This window comes from Chiloscyllium punctatum, chromosome 1 (genome assembly GCF_047496795.1).
Source record: "Chiloscyllium punctatum isolate Juve2018m chromosome 1, sChiPun1.3, whole genome shotgun sequence".
Classification (NCBI taxonomy): Eukaryota; Metazoa; Chordata; class Chondrichthyes; order Orectolobiformes; family Hemiscylliidae; genus Chiloscyllium; species Chiloscyllium punctatum.
The window spans coordinates 136,363,267-136,386,425 of record NC_092739.1 but is presented as its reverse complement, the minus strand read 5'-3'; the positions used below and the strand labels follow the sequence as shown (position 1 = coordinate 136,386,425).

At 40.2% G+C, this 23,159-nt stretch overlaps 2 protein-coding genes across 4 annotated transcripts in view; one reads left to right on the top strand and one right to left on the bottom strand.

Moving 5' to 3' along the window:
• The window catches only part of katnal2 (katanin p60 subunit A-like 2), an 83,593-nt gene extending 62,051 nt beyond the window's left edge, over window positions 1-21,542 (top strand). The window contains exons 13-16 of one of the 2 annotated variants that reach the window (XM_072574935.1): window positions 9,548-9,658; window positions 12,254-12,416; window positions 17,138-17,240; window positions 20,733-21,542. In XM_072574935.1, the coding sequence (XP_072431036.1) occupies window positions 9,548-9,658; window positions 12,254-12,416; window positions 17,138-17,240; window positions 20,733-20,872 (517 nt within the window). In that variant the 3' untranslated portion in view covers window positions 20,873-21,542. The remainder of the gene's footprint in view (window positions 1-9,547; window positions 9,659-12,253; window positions 12,417-17,137; window positions 17,241-20,732) is intronic. The other variant, XM_072574937.1, reaches the window with a different exon arrangement.
• Window positions 17,235-23,159, bottom strand: part of hdhd2 (haloacid dehalogenase-like hydrolase domain containing 2) — a 45,905-nt gene continuing 39,980 nt past the window's right edge. Inside the window, exon 8 of one of the 2 annotated variants that reach the window (XM_072574943.1) lies at window positions 17,235-19,910. The gene's annotated coding sequence lies outside the window, so the exon portion shown is untranslated. The remainder of the gene's footprint in view (window positions 19,911-23,159) is intronic. The other variant, XM_072574950.1, reaches the window with a different exon arrangement.

Genomic DNA, 23,159 nt, shown 5'->3' with positions numbered 1-23,159 from the left:
TGAGTGATTATTGTGGATATGCAGGGATGTAGTGTTGAGGTTAAAATCAGATCAGCCGTGATCCTACTGAATGGCAGATAGACTTGATGGCCCTATATGGCCAATTCTTGTTCCTTATTTGTAGATGAGCAAGTATTTAGGATGCAATATGAGAATACATAAAATGCTGGGGGAGGCAGATGAGACTGAAATAAAAGTTGAAAAAGTAAAAGTGGATGGATCAGAGTAAGGGAGAGAATTGGCAAGTCTGAATATGGGTGACATTGTTCGGCTGCATACATGTGAATGTATATAGTTAATAAGATTGGGGAATTACAAGTGCAGATTGCATCTGGAATCATAACATTGTGGTGATAATGGAAATCTGGCACAATGAAAGGCAGGACTGGGGTTAAATATTCCTGATTTACATGTCTAGAAAGTACAGGAAACCTTTTAAAAAAAAGGGAGAGATGGTGTTTTTGTTTAAGGAGAGAGAATGTTTCAAAGGTTTAAAGAACAATTAATTTGACTCGAGCTGCAGAATAAGAAGGGTCCAATTACGCTGCTTGGTTTAATCTATACACAACCATAAGTAGGAAGGGGTGTAGAGGAACAAATATTCAAGGAAATTAGAGAAGTGTAAACATCATGCAGGTATAATGCAGGACTTTAAATATATGTGGACTGTCATAATTGTAGTGTAAGGAGCAGCACCGGACAGCCATTCCTAGATTGAATTCTGGAGCATTTTCTACAGTGGTGTGTGTTCAATCCAAATGAAAGGAGCCCTGGATGTGATTGAGGTGAACCAAATAGATTGGTGTCAGTAGGAGAACATTTTAGGACCAATGATCATTGTCAGCTTAAACATTATGGTGCAATTTGAAAAGGCATTTATCAATCCAGAGTAAGAATAACAAATTGGTGGAGATCTGATTTCGGTGAGACAAGAACATAGCTGGGCCAGATATCCCATGGACCTTTGGTTCCAATCTAAGTAATGGCTGAACAATAAGCTATCTTCAAAGATGAGGTGGTTATGAATGTCTGAACGAGGAACAAGAGGCCAACTCGGTCCTTTTAGCTTACTGCGTCATTCAATAATATCATGGCTGAGCTGATTTTCACCTCAACCCAAATTCCTGGATATCCTTGATTTAATCATTAATCTTCTGGGTAATCAAGAATCTATCTGCCCCATGGTTCAGGCACAAGGTATATTTCTTCAAAATGAAAAGGTAGCACAAACAATCTAGTGCTCTTAGAACGTCAAATGAGGTGTTAGAATCATAGAGTCATCGAGATGTACAGCATGGAAACAGACCCTTCAGTCCAACTTGTCCATGACGACCAGATATTCCAACCCAATCTAGTCCCACCTGCCAGCACCCGGCCCACATCCCTCCAAACCCTTCCTATTCATATACCCATCAAATGCCTTTTAAATGTTGCAATTGTACCAGCTTCCACCACTTCCTCTGGCAGCTCATTCCATACACGTACCACCCCTCTGTGTGAAAAAGTTGCGCCTTAGGTCCCTTTTGAATCTTTCCCCTCTCACCCTAAACCTATGCCCTCTAGTTCAGGACTCCCCGAACCCCAGGGAAAAGACTTAGTCTATTCATCCTATCCATGCCCCTCATATTTTTGTAAACCTCTATAAGGTCACCCCTCAGCCTCTGACGCTCCAGGGAAAACAGCCTTAGTCTATTCAGCCTCTCCCTGTAGCTCATATCCTCCAACCCTGGCAACATCCTTGTAAATCTTTTCTGAACCCTTTCAAGTTTCACAACATCTTTCCGATAGGAAGGAGACCAGAACTGCACACAATATTCCAACAGTGGTCTAACCAATGCCCTGTGCAGCCGCAACATGACTTCCCAACTCCTGTACTCAATACTCTGACCAATAAAGGAAAGCATACCAAACGCCTTCTTCAATATCCTATCCACCTGCAACTCCACTTTCAAGGAGCTATGAACCTGCACTCCAAGGTCTCTTTGTTCAGCAACACTCCCTGGGACGTCACCATTAAGTGTATATAAGTCCTGCTAAGATTTGCTTTCCCAAAATGCAGCACCTCGCATTTATCTGAATTAAACTCTATCTGCCACTTTTCAGCCCATTGGCCCATCTGATCAAGATCCTGTTGTAATCTGAGGTAACCTTCTTCGCAGTCCACTCTAAATTTGGTGTCATCTGCAAACGTACTAACTATACCTCTTATGCTCACATATAAATGACGAAAAGTAGTGGACCCAGCATCAATTCTAATGGCACTCCACTGGTCACAGGCCTCCAGTCTGAAAACAATCCTCCACCACCACCCTATGTCTGCTACCTTTGAGCCAGTTCTGTATCCAAATGGCTAGTTCTCCCTGTATTCTGTGAGATCAAACCTTGCTAACCAGTCTCCCATGGCGAACCTTGTTGAACGCCTTACTGAAATCCATATAGATCACATCTACTGCTCTGCCCTCATCAATCCTCTTTGTTACTTCTTCAAAAAATTCAATCAAGTTTGTGAGACATGATTTCCCACGCACAAAGCCATGTTGACTATCCCTTATCAGTCCTTGCCTTTCCAAATACATGTACACCCTGTCCCTCAGGATTCCCTCCAACAACCTGCCCACCACCAACGTCAGGCTCTCTGGTCTTCAGTTCCCTGGCTTGTCCTTACCACCCTTCTTAAACAGTGGCACCACGTTAGCCAACCTCCAGTCTTCCGGCACCTCATCTGTGACTATCGATGGTACAATATCGATGATATTAATTAAGGCAGAAAGTATGCTTATGATAGTGTCAGATTGTAAATACAGTTGAGAACCAAGCTGAATACAAGAAGTTCAGAGAGAATGTGAGAAAAACAAAGAGGGAATCTGAGAAAAGACTGACAGCTGACAATCCTGAAGTTTCAGTAAGCATGTCAGTAGTAAAAAGGGGTAGTAAAAGGAGGCATGATTAAAGAACCAAAAAAAGAGGATTTACACACCGAGGGAAGAGGCATGTTTGAGGCACTAAATAAATACTTTGCATTTGTCTTTAATGATAAGCCAGATGCTACCTAGGCCGTAATGACAAAGCAGGAATCTCAGTCAATCTGAAGCATTTAAAATTGATAAGGAAGTGGTGTTTGATAAGTTGTTAATACTTCATGTTGCAAAGACAGTGGGATGAGATCAGATGGATCTGAAAGTTAAAGTTTTAAATTGGAGGAAGGCTAATTTTGATGGTATTAGGCAAGAACTTTCAAAAACGGATTGTGGGCAGATGTTCACAGAGAAAGGGACGGCTAGAAAATGGGAAGCCTTCAGAAATGAGATAACGAGAGTTCAGAGAAAGTATATTCCAGTTAGGGTGAAAGGAAAGGCCAGTAGGTATAGGGAATGCTGGATGACTAAAGAAACTGAGGGTTTGGTTAAGAAAAAGAAGGAAGCATATGTCTGGTATAGACAGGAGAGAGAAAGACAAAATAAAGAGACAGTAAAGAGAGTATAAAGGCAGTGGGAGTATACTTAAGCAGGAAATCAGGAGGGCAAAAGGGGACATGAGATAGCTTTGGCAAATAGGGTTAAGGAGAATTCAAAGAGGTTTTCACAAATACATTAAGAACAAAAGGGTAACTAGAGAGAGAATAGGGCCCTTCAAAGATTAGCAAGGTAGCCTTTGTGTGGAGCTGCAGGAGAGGGGGGAGATAGTAAATGAGTATTTTGCATCAGTATTTACTGTAGAGAAGGACATGGAAGATCTAGAATGTAGGGAAATAGATGGTGACATCTTGAAAAATGTCTATATTACAGAGGAGAAGGTGCTGGATGTCTTGAAACGCTTAAAGGTGGATAAATCCCTAGGACCTAATCAGGTGTACCCAAGAACTCTGTGGGAAGCTAGAGAAGTAATTGCTGGGCCTCTTGCTGAGATATTTGTATCATCGATAGTCACAGGTGAGGTGCCGGAAGACTGGAGGTTGGCTAACGTGGTGCCACTATTTAAGAAGGGTGGTAAGGACAAGCCAGGGAATTATAGATCAGTGAGCCTGACGTCGGTGGTGGGAAGGTTGTTGGAAGGAATCCTGAGGGACAGGGTGTACATGTATTTGGAAAGGCAAGGGCTGATTAGGGATAGTCAACATGGCTTTGTGCGTGGGAAATCATGTCTCACAACTTGATTGGGTTTTTTGAAGAAGTAACAAAGAGGATTGATGAGATAGATGTGATCTATATGGACTTGAGTAAGGCATTCGACAAAGTTCCCCATGGGAGACTGATTAGCAAGGTTAGATCTCATGGAATACAGGGAGAACTAACCATTTGGATACAGAACTGGCTGAAAAGTAGAAGAGAGAAGGTGGTGGTGGAGGGTTGTTTTTCAGACTGGAGGCCTGTGACCAGTGGACTGCCCCACGGTTCAGTGCTGGGACCAGTACCTTTTTGACATTTATACAAATGATTTGGATGTGAACATAGGAGATATAATTAGTAAGTTTGCAGATGACACCAAAATTGGAGGTGTACTGGACAACGAAGAAGGTTACCTCAGATTACAATGGGATGTTGATCAGCTGGGTCAATGGGCTGTGGAGTAGCAGATGGGGTTGAATTTAGATAAATGTGAAATGCTGCATTTTGGAAAAGCAAATCTTCATGGGACCTATACACTTAATAGTAACGTCCTAGGGAGTGCTGCTGAACAAAGAGACCATGGAGTGCAGGTTCATAGTTCCTTGAAAGTGGAGTCGCAGGTAGATAGAATAGTGAAGAAGGCTTTTGGTATGCTTTCCTTTATTGGTCAGAGTATTGAGTACAGGAGTTGGGAGGTATTTTGAGGCTGTACAGAACATTGGTTAGGCGTCTTTTGGAATATTGCATGCAATTCTGGTCTCCTTCCTATCGAAAGAATGTTGTGAAACTTGAATGGGTTCAGAAAAGATATACAAGGATGTTGCCAGGGTTGGAGGATTTGAGCTTTTGGGAGAGGTTGAATAGGCTGGGGCTGTTTTCCCTGGAGCGTTGGAGGCTGAGGGGTGACCTTTTATAGAGGTTTATAAAATCATGAGGGGCAAGAATAAGATAAATTGATAAGGTCTTTTCCCTGGGGTGGGGTAGTCCAGAACTAGAGGGCATTGGTTTTGGGTGAGAGTGGAAAGATATAAGAGGGACCTTGCAGGCAACATTTTCATGCAGAGGATGGTGCATGTATGGAATGAATTGCAGAGAAAGTGGTGGAGGCTGGTACAATTACAACATGTAAAAGGCATTTGGAGGAAAATGGGCCAAGTGCTGACTAAAGGGACTAGATTTGATTGGGTTATCTGGTCGGCAAGGATGAGTTGGACCGAAGTGTCTGTATCCGTGCTGTACATCTCTCTGAGTTTATCTGAGGATATTGGAGGAAGTGAGAATGAAAATTGCAATGGCATTGGCAATAATCTTTGTCTTCCCTGGATTCTGGAGGAATGACAGAGGATTGGAGAATTGCGGCCTTGTAAAGGTAGGCCCAACAATTATGGATCAGCAACTTGAATTTTTGTGGCGGTGAAACTTCATTAACTGTTTCATGAGTGGTCTTTCCTCCATCCTAAGGTCAGAAGTGGGTATGTTTGCTGATGGTTCAGCACCATTTACAGATCAACTCTCTTATCTGCATTGATGCATTAATCTTTACTCATCACTGTCCCATGCAATTTTATACCTGTGCTTTGTGCTGAACCTTCTGGTCTACATTACTAATTCATGAACTGAAACAAACATGTGCAGCCAGTGGATTCTTGAATCAATGTCTTTGGCTCTGGTCAATGCCCCATGATGGTGAAAGTGAGGACTGCAGATGCTGGAGATTAGAGTCAAAATTAGAATGGTGCTGGAAAAGCACAGCATGTCAGGCAGCATCCAAGGAGCAGGAAAATTGATGTTTCGGGCAGGAGTCCTTCATCAGGAATAGTGATGAAGGGCTCCTGATGAAGAGTTCCTGCCCGAAACATTGATTTTCCTGCTCCTCGGATACTGCCTGACCTGCTGTGTTTTTCCAGCATCACTCTAATCTTGACTCAATGCCCCATGATTCCTAGTCACTCTCTTTCCACTGCGTAACCTTTTGACTAAATATCCACAGATTCTGTCTTTTCTCATAAAAGTCTGTCACTGTCTCCACAACCTTCCCAAAACTGGAAATACTTTCCTCCAAACTGATTTCCAACCTATCTGCAAGTCAACTTCATCTCTCCAAGTTTAGCTTCGAATTCTCCTATATCAGCTCAACCGTGCTGACTCATAATCAAGCAATATTTCTCCTTGCTGCCATGGTCTTGTAACTCCTCCCCCCCCCCCCCCCCCCCACACAACTCACCATGTTCACATGTTTTGGTTGCTGTTCTGGGCTACAGCCCATTACATGAGGGAGCATAAGAACTAGGTGTAGGAGGAAGAAATTTCAGCCCTTGAGCCAACTCCACCATTTAATACAATCATGACTAATCTCAACTCAGCCTCAATGATGCTTTCCTGCCTCCCTCTCTCCAACCCATTACTAATTAAAAATCTGTCTCTCTCTCTCTCCTCAAATTTACTCAATGTCCTGGCATCCACCACACTCTAAAAGTGAATTCCACAGATTCACGGCCCTTTGAGAGAAGTAATTTCTCCTCCTAGAAGTCTACAGCATGGAATCAGGCCGTCAGTTCAACTTGCTCATGCCACCCTGTTTTCACTGTTTATACTATTCCCATTTGCCTGCATTTAGTCAATAATCAGAGTATGGAATGCACTGCCTAAAAGTGTGGTGGTAGGCAGGTTCAATTGAGGCATTTAAAAGGGTATGGGATAATTATTTAAATAGAAACAATAAACAAAAATATGATGCAAAGGCAGCAGAATGACACTAAGCCATGAGGCTCACTTGAAGAGCCAATACAGGCATGATGGGCCGAATGGCCTCACTCTGCAGCGTAATATATCTGTGATTCTTTGACAAGTCCTATCACTTTGCACCATCCCATTCAAAGTCCTTCAGAGTCCGTGCACTTGAAGCTTTTGAAGATATACTATCATCCACCACTTGTAGTAGTCTGACCTGCTCTTGCTCAACAATATTTCTGGCCGCAGTTAGGGATGTAAAGAGCTTATTTCATGGATGTCAAAGTTGAATTTCTGCAGTTGTTCAAACAGTGCTCATTGACCCGCCTTGGTGGTGTTAGTCACAAATTGCACAGCGACAGGATCACTGCGCAACTTCTGTAGTGCTTCACATTTCTGTTTTAAATTTGCTACCATGTATCCTAAAATGATGATTTCCTTGTTCATACTTCTGTATGGTTTCTTCTTTCCTGTCATTCTCGCACCCAGTTGTACCACCTTTACATTTCCTTTGTCTGGATACTTCACATCCCCTTAATTCCTAACAAATTTTTCACTACTTCTCAGTCTTCCCTCTGTCATAGAGTTATAAAGCAAAGAAACAGACCTTTTGGTCCAACCAGTCTATGCTGAACATAATTCCAAACTAAATTAGTCACATTTGCCTGCTCCTGGCCCATATCCCTCCAAACTCTTCCTATTCATGTATCCATCCAAATGGCCTTTGAACATGGTAATTGTACCCATATCCACAACTTCCTGAGGAACCACCTCTGTGTAAATGATTTGCCTCATGTCGTTTTTAAATCTGTCTCCTCTCACCTTAAACATGTGCCCCCTAGTCTTGAAATTCTCCATCTTGGGGAAAAGGCAAGTACCATCAACTCCATTAATACCTCTCATTATTTTATAAACTTCCATGAGGTCACTTCTCAACCTCCTACCCTCCAGTGAAAAAAGTCCCAACCTGTCTTTATAACTCAAACCTTCCATACCCAGCAACATCATGGTAAATCTCTTCTGAACTCTCTTCAGCTTGATAATATCCTCCCTAAAACTGGGTGACCAGAACTGGACACAATATTCCAGAAGAAGCCCCACCAATGTCCCATACAACCTCAACATAATATCCTAACTCCTTTACTCAAAGGACTGAGAATTTAAGGCAAGAATGCCAAAAGCTTTTTTTAAGCATCCTGTGTATATGTGACATAAACTTTAAAGAATTACGTACCTTCTAGGTCCCTTTGTTCTATAACACTACCCAAGGCCCTACCATTAATTGTATGCACCTTTCCCTCGTTTGTTGTACCAAACTGCAATAATTTGCAGGTATCTAGATTCTTCAGCCCATTGACACTGTCCTTTAGCTATCCTCTCCTCTTTCACCCTCTGTTTCACTTGCCATTCTCTTAAGTATCTGATTGAGGTGGATGTTGGACCCTCCATATGTCTGCAGTCCTAATTTCTCCATCCTCCTTTTCTTGCTAACGCTCTTTCTTTGTGTACCCGCAGAAGGCAAAGCTGCAGCCCCACTCATGTTACCACTACTGTTTCCACAAAGATTGCTGGCAATCTGTTATCTCTCTACAATATGTTCATTTGTAAACAAGACCCTTACCGTGTTGAAGTAGGTTATTTTACAGAATAATCTGTGGGAGACTCAGCAGGTTTAACGATCATTTATTGAGTCAACATTAGAAGACTTTCGCAGAAAGGATTCTAAGGCGGGTCTCTGCCAAACAGCAACATTCATCAGATATTTATACACCAAGTCACAGAGACAGTCTATCATTTTATTTGTAATAAATAAATAACTTGTTTCCCACAAATCAAAAATGGCATGGGTGCCAAAAGTCTAAATCTACTTCCCCTGTCTTCTGTGCTACTTTTGGCTTTGAGTTCCCCATAGCAGACTACCAGACACAGTTATAGCAGCAGTTCGAACTTGCTTGTGTGTTTATTACTTTTTAATCTGACAACCTTTATTTCATAAAAGTAACACAAATTACTATCAGGCTAACTAAATTCCCTGGAGAAAGTGAGGACTGCAGATGCTGGAGATCAGAGCTGAAAATGTGTTGCTGGAAAAGCGCAGCAGGTCAGGCAGCATCCAAGGAACAGGAGAATCGACGTTTCGGGCATAAGCCCTTCTTCAGGAATGCGTAACTAAATTCCCTACCTATTTTTAATGTAATTGTTGAACCCATCTTAATATCTTTTTAATCTTCCCCATATAAATTGATGTGGGTTTAGCCCATGTCGTAGCCAAGATTTTCTTCTTACGATTTCTGGGATGTTGTATTACTGGAAAAGTCAGCGATGTCCATCCCTAATTGTACTCACACACATTAGCTTGTATTGAAAATTGCTTTGTGTATGTGGCACTGTCTTACCTCTTATTGCAACCTCCTGTTTGGCTATATCATCCTTAGTTAGCTTAGTTGTCACAGTTATCACAATTTGGGGCTTTTATGTCAGTAGAATGAGTTGTGTGATTTGATAGGAAAATTTTGTTTCTAAATTCCAATTCCTGTATGACTTCTTCAGAACTTATGTTCTGGAGAAGAGTATGACTGGACTTGTTAACTCTTTCTGTCTTTATGGAGGCTGCCAGACCTGACAAGTTTCTCCAGCAAACTCTGTGCTGCACATTTCCAGCATTCACAGTATTTTACTTTTTGAGGAAGCAGTTTGTATTTTCGTTACAGGGGAGAGCACGAAGGAAGCCGACGGATGAAGACTGAACTCTTAGTCCAGATGGATGGTTTGGCTCGTTCTGATGACCTTGTCTTTGTTTTGGCAGCTTCTAACTTACCTTGGTAAGATTTAAATTTTTTTTATACTTTCAATTCTTTCTCATTTTGTACATACATTTTCTGCCCTTTTTTAATATTTGATGAATCAATATTATTAGCTGTAATCTGTGTCCTGTCTCAATGGTTATGCAAAAGGGGTCCAGCTTCCCACCTCTGCTGCCCCTTTTAATACCAATACTGCCAGAACTGAATGCATCAGAGGGAATAAGTTAGCAATTTAGTGCATTGGGAAGGAAGTGCTGCATTTTGCCTCCAAAATGTGAAGTATTTCGCAAGTAAATATTGATTTTAATTAACCAGTAATTTAAACTGGAAAGAAACAAAAAAAACCTCAAAAAACTAAAATTTAAAAGTTAAGCATAAAGAGAGTGGAGAGTAGACACAAGTGAGAGCACAGAGCTGATTAGAGGTAATTTCTATTTAGTAAATCCAAAAATAATACACACAATCAAGGTGTAATGTCACAGAACAGTAATGGTTTGACAACGAGTTTTACTGCTATCTATTTTTCCCCTCTAAATTAGGGGAGTGACTCAAACTGAGACATTTAGTTAGTAGTTTGACAAATGGAAGCATGGAAGTACACCAGAGTACCACTGAAGGCATTCTGTGCCATGTGGAAACTCCAGTATGTTTCTGCATATGGTGGATACCACATGTTTTTATCTGGAGCAGCTCAATCTCTGGGTTTGAAGCTTAAGTAGCAACTGCAACTCAAAATGTCTAGGCTAAGTAATATTTTAGACATTAAATGAGGTAGTGACCCCACAAATTAGCAGGTAATGATTGAAAACTTAACCACCATACAAGGAGGTGGGAAGTGCAAGAGTTCCTAACTGCATCTTGCTTTTGAATTGGTATTCCAGTTCTGAATACTGCCTTCCTCTGGGAAGTATAGCCAGAACCAAAGACAGCAACACCACTGGTGTGTCAGTTTATAAGGCGAAGGGGGAATGAAGGTCAGGAAAGCAATGGTGACAGGGAATTCCATTGTAAGGGGTAGAGAGAAATTTCTGCTGTCATAGACTCAGTTCACAATGGTATGCTGCCTTCCTAGTAGCACCGTTAGGGAAACTATTGCACAGTTAAATAACAGTCAAATAGGGAGAGCAAACAGCTAGAGATTTTGGTACATATTTGTACCAACACTGGAATGGATGGTGAAATAGAGTCAGAAAGACACACAGCATGGAAACAGACTCTTTGATCCAACTCATCCACCCCACCCAGCCATCCCAGTCTGACCTAGTTCCATTTGCTAGCATTTGGCCCAAATTCATCTAAACCCTTCCTATTTATATACCCATACAGATGCCTTTTAAATTTTGTAATTGTACCCATCTTCACCACTTCCTCTGGCAGCTCACTCCATACATGGGATAAAGTTAGTCCTCTGGCCCTTTTTAAAATTTTTTCCTTCTCACCTTAAACCTAGTTTTAGACACTCCCAGCCTATGAAAGTGACCTTAGCTATTCACCCTATCTGTGCCCTTCATGATCTTATAAACATCTATAAGGTTACCCCTCAGCCTCCTAAATTCACATCCAAATCATTTATATAAAATGATCCTTATGGCACACCGCTGGTCACAGGATTCCAGTCTGAAAAGGAACTTTTTTACCACGACCCTCTGTCTCCTACCTTCAAGCCAATTTTGTATCCAATTGGCTAATTCCCCCTGGATTCAATGTAATCTAACCTTCTCAGCCAGTCAACCTGCTGAACCTTGTCGAAGGCTTTGCTGAAGTCTATAGAGACATTGTCTGCCACTCTGCCTTCTTCAATCTTTGTCACCTCTTCAGAAAACTCAGTCAAGTTAGCGAGACACTATTTCCCATGCACAAAACCATATTAACAATCTCTAATCAATGCTTGCCTTTCCAAATACATGTAAATCCTGTCCCTCAGAATGCCCTACAACAACTTACCCACTATTGACATAAGGCTCACCAGTCTATAATTCCCTGGCTTTTTCTGACAGCCTTTCTAAAATAATGACACGTTAGCCAACCTCCAGTCTTCTAGCACTTCACCCATGGCTGTCAGTTATACATATATCTCAACAAGGGGCCCAGCAATCCCTTCCTTTGCTTTCCAAAGGTACAGGGATTTATCTACTTTTATGCATTTCACTACTTCAAAATGCTTGAATATATTCATCTCTAGAGGTTTGTTGAGCTGTGCTTTAGAATCCCATTATGAAACTTGGTTGTGATCTAATACCCCACTAATATGGCTATGATCAGCAGGGGTCATTTACACATAAATCAAATGAATTGTGAGCTTTATTTGACTGACCATTTTATGGGCAGTTAATAGCCATTTAAAAACTTATTTTAAAAAATTCTATCAGTTGAATTTGATATTTACGTAGGCGTTTCAAAGACTTCTAAATGTTATTATGGGCCTCATGAGTTCTGGATATATCGCTATTTACACTGCTCTCTAAGGTTTCAATTTCTGCACTTTTTTATTAGTCTTCAGAACAAATGATCTGACAAAATGGTTAAGTTTGGTCATCAGGCCAACTGAGTGCAGACGAGTTGAAGCTTCAAAACATCTTTATATTAATGGGGCCAATCAAACCTTTTCTGCAGGGAATTGGACCATGCCATGTTACGCCGATTAGAGAAACGGATTTTAGTAGATCTTCCTTCCAAAGAAGCACGGCAAGCAATGATTCTTCATTGGCTGCCTCCTGTCAGTAACAGTGGGGGTGTGGAACTTCAGACAGAACTGGACTATAGTTTATTAGGAGAGGTGGGTATTGCATCGACGCACAAGTTCATTAAAGTATTCTGAGTTACTAATGCAAAATGTGTTCAAACAATACCAACACCACAATGTCATAGTTGTTGATTTATTTTGTAGCTAAGTAACAAAGATATGACTTGGATTAAGTGGTTTATATTTACTGCTATTTAATATTTCACAAGTTAAATTTGTTAACTAGTCATGCTGATTGGATGAAAAGCTTGTTCTGGAGCTAATATTGGACAAGAAACAAAAGAGGGTTTAGAAAAGCTCTAAACAGCAACTGCAGAACCATTGCTAGGTGATGCTGTCTGAAAAATTGATTATCATCTGACATTGATGCACACATTTTCTGGAAATCTATAAATGTTCTATGAAAAGATAATAGATGCAAGCAGAATGTTGGATAAGACTGTATGGGAGAGGTAGCAAATCTGGAGGGGAACCTAGGTGAGGGAGTGGATCTCAAAATATTCCCCCATAAATTTCCCCCATATTACCTAGAAAAATTCACAGAGAGAACTCAACTCCGTTATTAAGGTGGAGAAAGTCAGAAGTCACAACACCAGGTTATAGTGCAACAGATTTATTTGAAATCACCAGCTTTGAGAGCGCTGCTGCTTTGTTGGGTGACTACACCTGACAAAAGAGTAGCACTCTGAAAGCTTGTGATTTCAAATAAACCTGTTGCACTATAACCTGGTGTCATGTGACTTCTGACTTTGTCCACTCCAGTCCAACGCTGGCATATTCACATCATTGAAAGTGAGATAATCAGTGAGGACCAACTCCTCCAATCATAAGCGGTTTCTCTCCAATGCTTGGAGTTTGGCTCACAGAGCCTAAGCCTGAGAAACTGCCTGTGATGGAGGAGTGGTTAGGGAAGGGAGTGCAGGTAGCGGATGAATTGTTGGGGAAGGTGGAGGCCAGCTTTCACTGTATTCATTGGGGCTGGGAACTGCAAGGAGGGAGGAAAGAACATAGAACATAGAAGAATACAGCGCAGTACAGGCCCTTCGGCCCTCGATGTTGCGCCGATCAAAGCCCACCTAACCTACACTAACCCACTATCCTCCATATACCTATCCAATGCCCGCTTAAATACCCATAAAGAGGGAGAGTCCACTACTGCTACTGGCAGGGCAGAAGTTGAGACTGTAAGGGTTTCTTCAAAGTGGACATGCCCAGAAGAGATGTGGCAGTGAACTAAATACTAAATAAAAACCGAAAGAACTGTGCATACTGTAAATCGGAAACAAAAACAGATATTGCTGGAAAAGTTCAGCAGGTTTAGCAGCATCTCTGAAGAGAAACAGAAGTTAATATTTTGGTTCCGGTGACCCTTCCTCAACCTTGGGTCACCATATCTGACAAATTAACTCTGATTTTTCTTTACAGATACTGCCAAACCTGCTGAGCATTTCCTGCAACTTCTCTTTTTGAGACTGTAAGGGTTCTGGTTGAAAGGGGTCATACTGAAGTAACTGGGAGAGGTTGCAATGGAGGTCATTGGAGAGAGTGGGAACACTGCAAGGGATGTAATGCAGAATACTACTTCAAATCATTTGTGGGATGTGGGCATTGCTGGCTGACCAGCCAGCTTTTATTACTCATTCCTAGTTATTCTTCAGAAAGTGGTGTTAAGCTGTCTTCTTGAACCTCTGCAGTCCATGCGGTGGAGGTACACCCAAAATGCCCTTAGGGAGGAAATGCAGGCTGTAAAGGGATGTAGGGGAGAGGGGAAGGCTGCAAGGGCAGGTGCATAGGGGAGAAAATAGAAGATTGCTTAAGGGTGGAAGAGAGAAGCCTCAAAAGAAAAAAGTTTCAATCCAGTTGACAAAGGAATACTCAGCTATCTGGATGAACTTAAAATCACTAAGGCGCAAATAAATGTAGAATTGGTACCTTAAGGCTATGATGTGGAGGTGCCGGTATTGAGGTGGGGTGGACAAAGTTTAAAAAAAAAATCACACAATATCAGGTTATAGTCCAACAGGTTTATTTGGAAGTACTAGCTTTTGGAATGCTACACCTTCATCAGGTAGCTGTGGAGCAGGATCATAAGACGCAGAATTTATAGCAAAAGATTACAGTGATATGCAACTGAAACAATATATTGAACAAACCTAGATTGTTTTGAAGTCTTTCATTTTTTAGGATGGGTTGCAGGTTTCAGTTCATTAATATGTATATCCCAGCACTACTTTTAAGTCACATTTTTGAGATAACAAGGTTTTATAACAAAAGGTGACATCTCAGCTCAGACAATGCATTAGAGGTGTGAGGTTAGAGTCTGTCTGTATCCCAATTTTAAGTCGGACTGGTTATTTCCAAAGTAGGAATTTATAAAAATGTTACATGGATCGACTACCAGCATTGACCTCTTGCAGATTGTGTGTTTTGAGCCAAATAGAATGTATCTGCAAATACATATAAATCTATGGGGTGAAGTTGTGTGTGTGTGTGTGTGTGTGTGCATGTGAGAGAATGTGTGAGAGAGTGCATGAGTTACAGATAGTGAGGAGGATTGGCAAAGGATACAACAGCATATAGATAGATTGCAGATTTGGGCAGACAAATGGCAGATGGAGTTTAATCCGCACAAATGTGAGGCGATTCATTTTCGAAGATCAAATTCAGGAGGAATTATCCTATAAATGGCAGAACCTTTAGCAGCATTGACTTAGTGAGGGATCTGGGCGTACAGGTCCACAGATCCCTGAAAGTGACAACACAGGTGGATGACGCTTGCCTTCATCAAACAGGGCATCGAATATAAAAGTTGTCAAGTTATGTTACAGCTGTGTAAAACTTCAGGTTAGGCCACATTTGAATATTGTGTGCAATTCAAATTGCCGTACTACCAGAAGGACATGGATGCTTTGGAGAGGGTACAGAGGCTGTTTAGCAGGTTGAGGGGATTTTTAGGTAGGGGGAGAGGCTGGGGAAGCTTTGCTTTCACTGGAAAGGTGGAGGCTGAGGAGTGACCTGAGAGGTCTACAAAATTGAGAGGCATAGATAAGGATGGGTAGTCAGGGGCTTTTTTCCCCAGGGCAGAAACGTCAACTACAAGAGGACATACATTCAAGGTGAGAGGGGCAAGTTTATGGAATAAGTGCAGGCAAAATATCTGACGGTGGTGGGTGCTTGGAATGCAGTGGAGTTGGTAGAAGCAGTCATGTTAACAATGTTTAAGCCATATCTTGATAGACAACTGAATGGGAGGTGAACAGAGAAATAGAAACTGCCTATGGGCAATAAGTAGTTGGTCTAAATAAGAATTAGGAATTGGTGCAGGCGTGGTGAGCCAAAGAGCCTATGCTGTATTCCTATTTGTTTTTTGCCAGTAGCCACTAAGTGTCCATGTGTCAACACAATTACAGAAGGTAATACGAGAATGCATCAACTGAATAATCTTTGCTATGGCAGGCATTTGACTTCAATATAAATGTGGAATGAAAGGCTAGTCTAATTGCAGCCACATAACTACAGTTGATTTTCATTTAAAAACTCTAAAAAATTTGCCATCCTATGAATTCTGGCCTGTATGTGACTTTGGGCTTACAGCAATGTGTTTGACTTGGAATTGCTCTCTGGGCACTTAGAAATGGGTAATAAATGCTGGCCTAGCCAGCAATACATACCCCCATGAACTTTTTTTTTTAAAAAAAAATGAGAATGAAAAGCTAGTCACGAAAAGTCTCAAGTGCCCTCAAGGAAAAATAAATGATTTGTGCTCTGCAACACAGCAGACATTGGGTGCTGAAGCCTTCCAGTTGCAGGAATTCATTCAGAGGTCAGTTGTTTAGGACCATGCACAATTTTGACAAGTGTTGAGCATTTAGGAGCAGACAGAAGATAGGCCGCTGCAGAAATATACATTGAAGGGACATGAGAATTCACAGAAAAGGGAGACAACTATTGCAGTTCTGCAGTTGAAGGAAGGAAGCTGACTCAAACACTTCCCTACTTTGTTCATATCACAGGTTAGATATTATGTGCCCCCATACTAGGTGTATTTTTGGCAGGAAGCACATAAGATAGTTTGCCAACTTCAAGGCAGACTGATTTTACATACCTATGTAAGGAAAGGCAGGAAGAAATGGATAGACTTCAATTTTTGGGGGGGGAAAAGAGGAGGAGCATGGGTGCCTTTATGGATCAAGAGCACACTTCTTCCACACCACTTGCTTGACAACCTCAATTCCCACCCTGTCCGTGGACTCAGTAATAGCCACTATTGACTCCTGGTGCTGACAGGAATGATGGACGACCAGCTGCTCCCAAGGCAGGGCTCCCTCTCAAGTGAGGGATAAAGGTGCCACTTAATTAGGATTCAGCCAACCGTAGTACAACGCAACTGCAGGGCAGGCTTGCAAAGAACAAGTCAGCATCCAAGAATTTTCTTCCAAGCTATCTTGTAGTTCCACCTCCCCTCAACGCCACCACTATCCCAGCACTCCATTTCCCATATCATCTTGTCTTCCTATTTAATTGATTTCTTTTTGCCAGTTTTGATTTGCCAATACTCCTTGTCATGGTTTAATTTTCACAGTAACTTTGCCTTCTAATGACACATCTGGTGGATTTGGGTCAAGATGCTCTACATTTCTGCTCTTTTCTTTGTGTGACATTCATGTGGGAGCAGTTCAAGAGACATCAGTTTAAATTTGTCAAAAATGCAACCATATTCCTTGTATCATTTAATTCTGTACTTTCTATAACAGGAGACCAAAGGTTATTCTGGCTCTGACATCAAGTTGGTCTGCAAAGAGGCAGCTATGCGACCTGTGAGAAAGATCTTTGATGCATTAGAAAATCACCAACCAGGTAGACTAAAGAAAAAAACTGAGCAGCAAATACATTTGCCACACAAAAAAAGTGATTGAAATCGTAACTAATACATTGTGTGAAACAAATTACTGTGCTTTCTGGTTTGCTCCTTTTGGAATATACAAACTAGGAACAGGAGGAGGACATTTGGCTCTTCAATTCAACATCACCATTTAATATGAGCATGGCTGATTTTCTATCTCAACGTCTTAATCCCACTTTCTCCAATTACCTTTTGATGCCTTTAAAGTCGAAAGATGTACCTCTCTTTCTGAAATATATTCAGTGACTGGGCCTCCAGAGTCTTCTATGGTTGAGGATTTCACAGGTTCATTGTCTTTCTAAGAAATGTTTCCTCATCTTGATCCTAAATTAATCTACTCCATATTCTGAGACTCTGTCTTCTGGCTCTAGAGTTCCAAATGAAGGAAAACATCCTCCCTTGTAACTGCTCTGTGCAATTTAGAATGCTCAAATTTTATATTAAAATTTTATACATTTCAATCTTCTCCAATCCTTCTAAACTCTGACATTTACAGGCCCAGTCAGATCAATATCTTATTACAGTACACACCTGCACTTTGGTTATCAGCCAATGAGACTCTGCTACACTTCCCCATGTCAAGTATATGTTTCCTTACGTAGGGAGACCAATACTGCATGTAATACTCTAGGTGTGGTCTAGAGTAATAACTGTAATAATTGTAATAAGACATTCTTACTTCTTAACTCAAATCTTCTTGCAGTGAAGACCAATATACACTTGTTTTTCTAATTGTTTGCTGCATCTATCTGTCTACTTTCATTGACTGGTGTACAAAGACACCCAAATTCCTTTGTGCATTCACATTGCCCAATATATCACAATTTAAATAATACTCTGGTTTTCACAATGAAAGTGCATAACTTTTGGCAATGTTATATTGTCATATGCTTGTCCACTCATTCCACTTATCTAAGTCACTTTGCAGCCTCCTTATAAACCCATACTCCTGCTCAGTTTTGAGTCACCAGCAAATTTGAAAATATGCATTTAGTTCTCCCATCTAGATCATATATTATATATCATGAATAGTTGGGTCCAAACATTAAACCTTGTGGTACTTAATTAGGCACTGCTAACTGCTCAAAACAAAAAAACATTTATTCCCACTCTCTTGCTGTCTAACAAACAATTCTTGATTCATACACCACACTTCGTTTGCCCACTAACCTTTTATGAGGCACCTTATCAAAAGCATTCTGGAAATCCAAATGTACCATATCCACTGATTCTCCTCATTCACTTTACTAGTTAAATCCTGAAAAATAAAACTTCAGTAGATTTGTTAAACAGAGTTTGCCTTTCACAAACCCATGTTCAATATCGTTGATGCTTTTCAGATGTTCGGTCATCATATCGTTTATAATACTGTAGCATTTTCCCCACTACAGATGTTAAGCTAACTGGTCTGTAATTTTTTTTTAAACCTCTTTCCCTCACTTTTCATGTACTGGGGTTATGTTAACTGGTAGGCAATATTCGAGTGGTATTATCACTAGATTATTAATCCAGACACCCTTGTAATGTTCTGGGGACCTGGGTTCAAATTCCATTATGACCTACGGAATTGGAATTCAATAATAATGTGTAAATAAAAGTCAAACCATGAAACCATTGCCAATTGTTAGAGAAAAACCCTTCTGGTTCATTAGTATCCTTTAGGAAAGAAATCTGTCATCCTTATTTGGTCGAACCTACATGTGACTCCAGACCCACAGCAATGTTGTTGACTCTTAACTGCCCTCTGGGCATTTAGGGATGGGCAATAAATGCTGACCCAGCAGTGACACCCACATCTCATGAATGAATAATTAAAAAAATTTGCAACCCCCCAATCTGTAGGAATTGCTCCAGAGTCAATAGTCTTGGAAGGTGAGCACCAACGTATTAAATGTTCCACAACCATTTACTTTAGTACTTAGGAATGTAGATTATTGAGCCCTGGTAATTTGTTACCGTTTAACACCATTAATTCTGCTAGACCATTTACTTACTAATACTGATTTCCTTCAATTCCACAATTTTACTAATCCCTTGGTGCTCTCACATTTCTTTATGTCATCTTTGGTGAAGACAAAACCAAAGTACTTGTTCAATTCTTCTGCCTTTGGCTTCTCATTATAATTTCTCTTGCTTCTGGCTATAAGGGATTTGGCTTTACTGATCTTTTCTCTTCGCAATATATTTATCATATCTTTATTTCACAAATCCTTAAAAACCATAATCATGACTAAAGAGGAGTTGTTTGTTATTTAAACAACCATAATACTGTTATTTTGTGATGTTCTGAAGGTAGACTTCACAAGACTGTTCCATCTGGGGTGGAATTTTATTCCTCTGGACGAAGGTTCAAAAGGTGGTCTAGGCTGTGCTGGGTGATTGAACAGGAAGATACAGGAAGACATCCCATCACCTTCATGTCTTCTCTTAGTTAGGTCTAGGCCATGAGGTCTCTTGACGGTTTTCCCACCTCAGGGACAACTGAGGTCCTTAAATGGCTATTTTTAACGGTCTTGCTGTTACTGGTATCTCATGAGCATCAAGTGAGGCCAGGATATGCAGATCTACAACGAGGAATACACTGGATTTTAGGATGTTCTCTCCTGAACATTTTAGCATTGCCCCTGTCAAAAAGAGTGAGAATGGTGATCTTACCAGTAAAACAACCTCCCTGCCCCCACTTCACCTCTTAACACAATCGCTCTAACTGCCCCTGGCAAATCCTCTCCACACACATTAAGTAAGTGGCTCCATCGTCAATCATCTTACTATGCTGTAGAGCAATAGCTGGCAGCTTTTCAGGGTGGGATGGTGCCCTGTGCACTAGATTTCTGGAAGGCCTGATAGTGAAAAGTAGGTGCCAGATGGAACTTAATGCCATTAGGCTTCCTGAAAATGGCCAGTTGCAGTCACCATTAGTTTTCCAGTTGGTAACAAGCCTACACTGATACCATTACATTGAGCCTTTAAACCTGTTGTTTCTTTGACTAAATATACAAAGTTTGGCCTTACTTTGATCACCTGGTGAACTACAAACAATGTTTTGGGCTGTTGTTTTACCTTTGGGCAAGTTTCATTGAATGGGTTAGGGGAATGATGATGGGATAACATGCTGGCTGCATTCAGAGTAAAGAAATTTGTTATAAGAGGCTTCAAATGGGATGTCAGGAAGCTTATGGATGCAACTAAAAGGTAGTCTCAAAACAATTTCTGGTATCCCTGGATAGAACAACGACCAGAAAATACTAGAAGCATTTGGCCAGTCTGGCACTGTCAGTGGAAAGGGTAGCAATGAGTATTCTAGGTCTTGGCCAATCAAGTTCAGATCAAATCACGTAGTTGAGCTAAATGTGCTATGACTGGGAGAGCGTGGCTATGATTTTTCACTTGTTCAGGTACTATATTCCAGATAAAGCATCTACAATTTTCACTTCTTTTACATTCAGGAAAAAACAGCCTACCCACTTTTCAACTGGAAACAATCTCCACAAATGATGTTCTTGACGTGATAATTCATACCAAACCATCTGCTAAGAATCTTTGTCAGAAATACACTGCCTGGCAGCGTGAATATGAATCTGTATGAATCAAGAGATGCAAAAAACAATTACAACAAAAAATGTTTCTTCCAGATTGAAGGCTGGCTATGGTGACCTCCTATGACATTTTAAAGCAAAACTGTTTCTTTAAGAATAAGTTGGCATCTGTAAGTTGAAAATTCAATAGGAACATCATTTCTAAACTTTTGACTACAGGTACTTTTAACATAATGGAGACATGCAAAACTATAGCTCAAACAAAGGTCACCAACAACAACACTCACATGCAGTTCAGTGATTGAAGCAAATGTTAGAACTGTCATTGATGGCAAGCATTTCCCGATATACAGAGGCAGCAGAGGAAGAAACATTTTGGTGAAAAAAATCTCACTTTTAAATTGCAGTTTTTATGATATGTAGGTATCTAAGTAATTTCAGGTATTAGCTGGGAGTTATGATTTATTGGCCTCTTTATCCATTCATCACTCATGGCTGCTTCATACCATGCCAAGATTAAATCTTGTGTTAGAAGGTTAATGCTGTTCAAAAGCCATTATTTGCCTCATTGACAGTCAATGGACAAAAATTTGCTCAGCATTTTCTCTTAGTTCATTATCTTTAATTCTAGATACTTTCCTATTAAGTGTATGAATTTTAAAATGCTTTGATAAATTATACCTGTACTTATGAACTGTGAGATGGGAAAATAAAAGAAATGCTGCCTAAAACTTTCAAATGTCTCAAGTCTTTTCTCATAATATTAAAAATTGTAGTTTCAAATGTCCTTGAATTTAGTACTGTTGCAGAATTTTTCTCCCAAAACTGTGTCATACTAAAGTATCCTGTGAGGAAGGCGCGTGCAGATTATCTTTGGTAGTAATCAGAACTGAAAAACATTAACTCTGATTTCTTTCCACAGATGCTGCCAGACCTGCTGAGTTTTTCCAGCAATTTTGTTTTGTTTTTCTGACTTACAGCATCCACAGTTCTTTTGGTTTTTAATTTGTTTTGATTTATTGTAGTTACATGTAGCTAAGTACAGTGAAAAGATTTGTTTTACAAGTATAAGGCAGATCACAGCAAACTAGGGTATTGGTTGGATTATGGGTCAACTCATTTTAGCATATGGATTATTTCTGTACCTAGTGCATGTCTGCCTTCACCAATTTCCATCCAATGGAGTTTGTTTGGTACTTATTAAATTTGCACCTATTTACATTCTGCTCACGAGAAAAAAAATGCAGTACTACAGCATTAAAGATGAGGCTAAATGAATGAAGTACTAATGTGCCTTGGAAAAAGTCATTCATAATTTTTTGCCATTTTTAAATCTGAAGTTATATAGATCTAAAATGTTTTCACAAAACTGAACAGTAAGATTGTTTGTTACCATAATTTTATTAAACACTATCATTTAAAACAAAATTTTCTGGTGAATAAACGATACCTATAAATTGGTCTTATTATACACAAGTTAAATGACAGCTTAGATTTTCTCCTTTAGCAGAATTGGAGCATATTGGGCAAGTTCTAGCTGCTGTGAAGATCCTACCTTCGTTCTGCCTATTTTGTGACTCCAACATTTGTATAACCTCAGCAGTTAACCTGTATTCTGAAAAATCTTTTTGGAATTAAACTGAGGAACGGCTATGATAAGGATTCAAATTTGCTGGAGTGTGGGCCCCTACAGGTCATCAAACATGGAATTTTCTTATACTTAATAACCCCAAATGCAAAATTTACAACTGATCTCAATTCAAAATCCATTACCTCCAGGTCTTCTGGATTTAAACATTTAAATTACATTACCTCTCAGGCCCTTGTAGCTAAGTGGTAATGCCCCTGCGTCTGCCATAGGCCTGGGTTCAAGTCCCACGTGCTGCAGAAGTGTGTCATAATATCTCTGAACAGGTTGATTAGAAAATGTCTACTCAACTTCCTCTCACTAGCCCTATTGGAAATATGCCCTCCTTTTATTCAGAGTATCTTGAATGCAAACTTTGGAAACGAATGAAGGCACTAAATTTAATACATGGACAATTAGATTATAAACAAATGGCTGGCACATTATACACCACTTTAAATGTTTAAACTTCCAACCAAAATAGAATTGGAATCAGGAAAGTAACTGTGCCAAACAACTAATGCCAGTGCTAAGAATTTTTTAAATTTTGGCAAGATTTACTATGAGCTCCAATTCTGCTGTAACTGCTGGAATTTGCTAAAGCAGAATTTCTAGACCAATTTCCATTTTCCAAAATGGTGACACAACCAGATTTGACAATTACACAGATTCATTAATCTGAACTCAACAAGTAGTTAAATTATGAACAA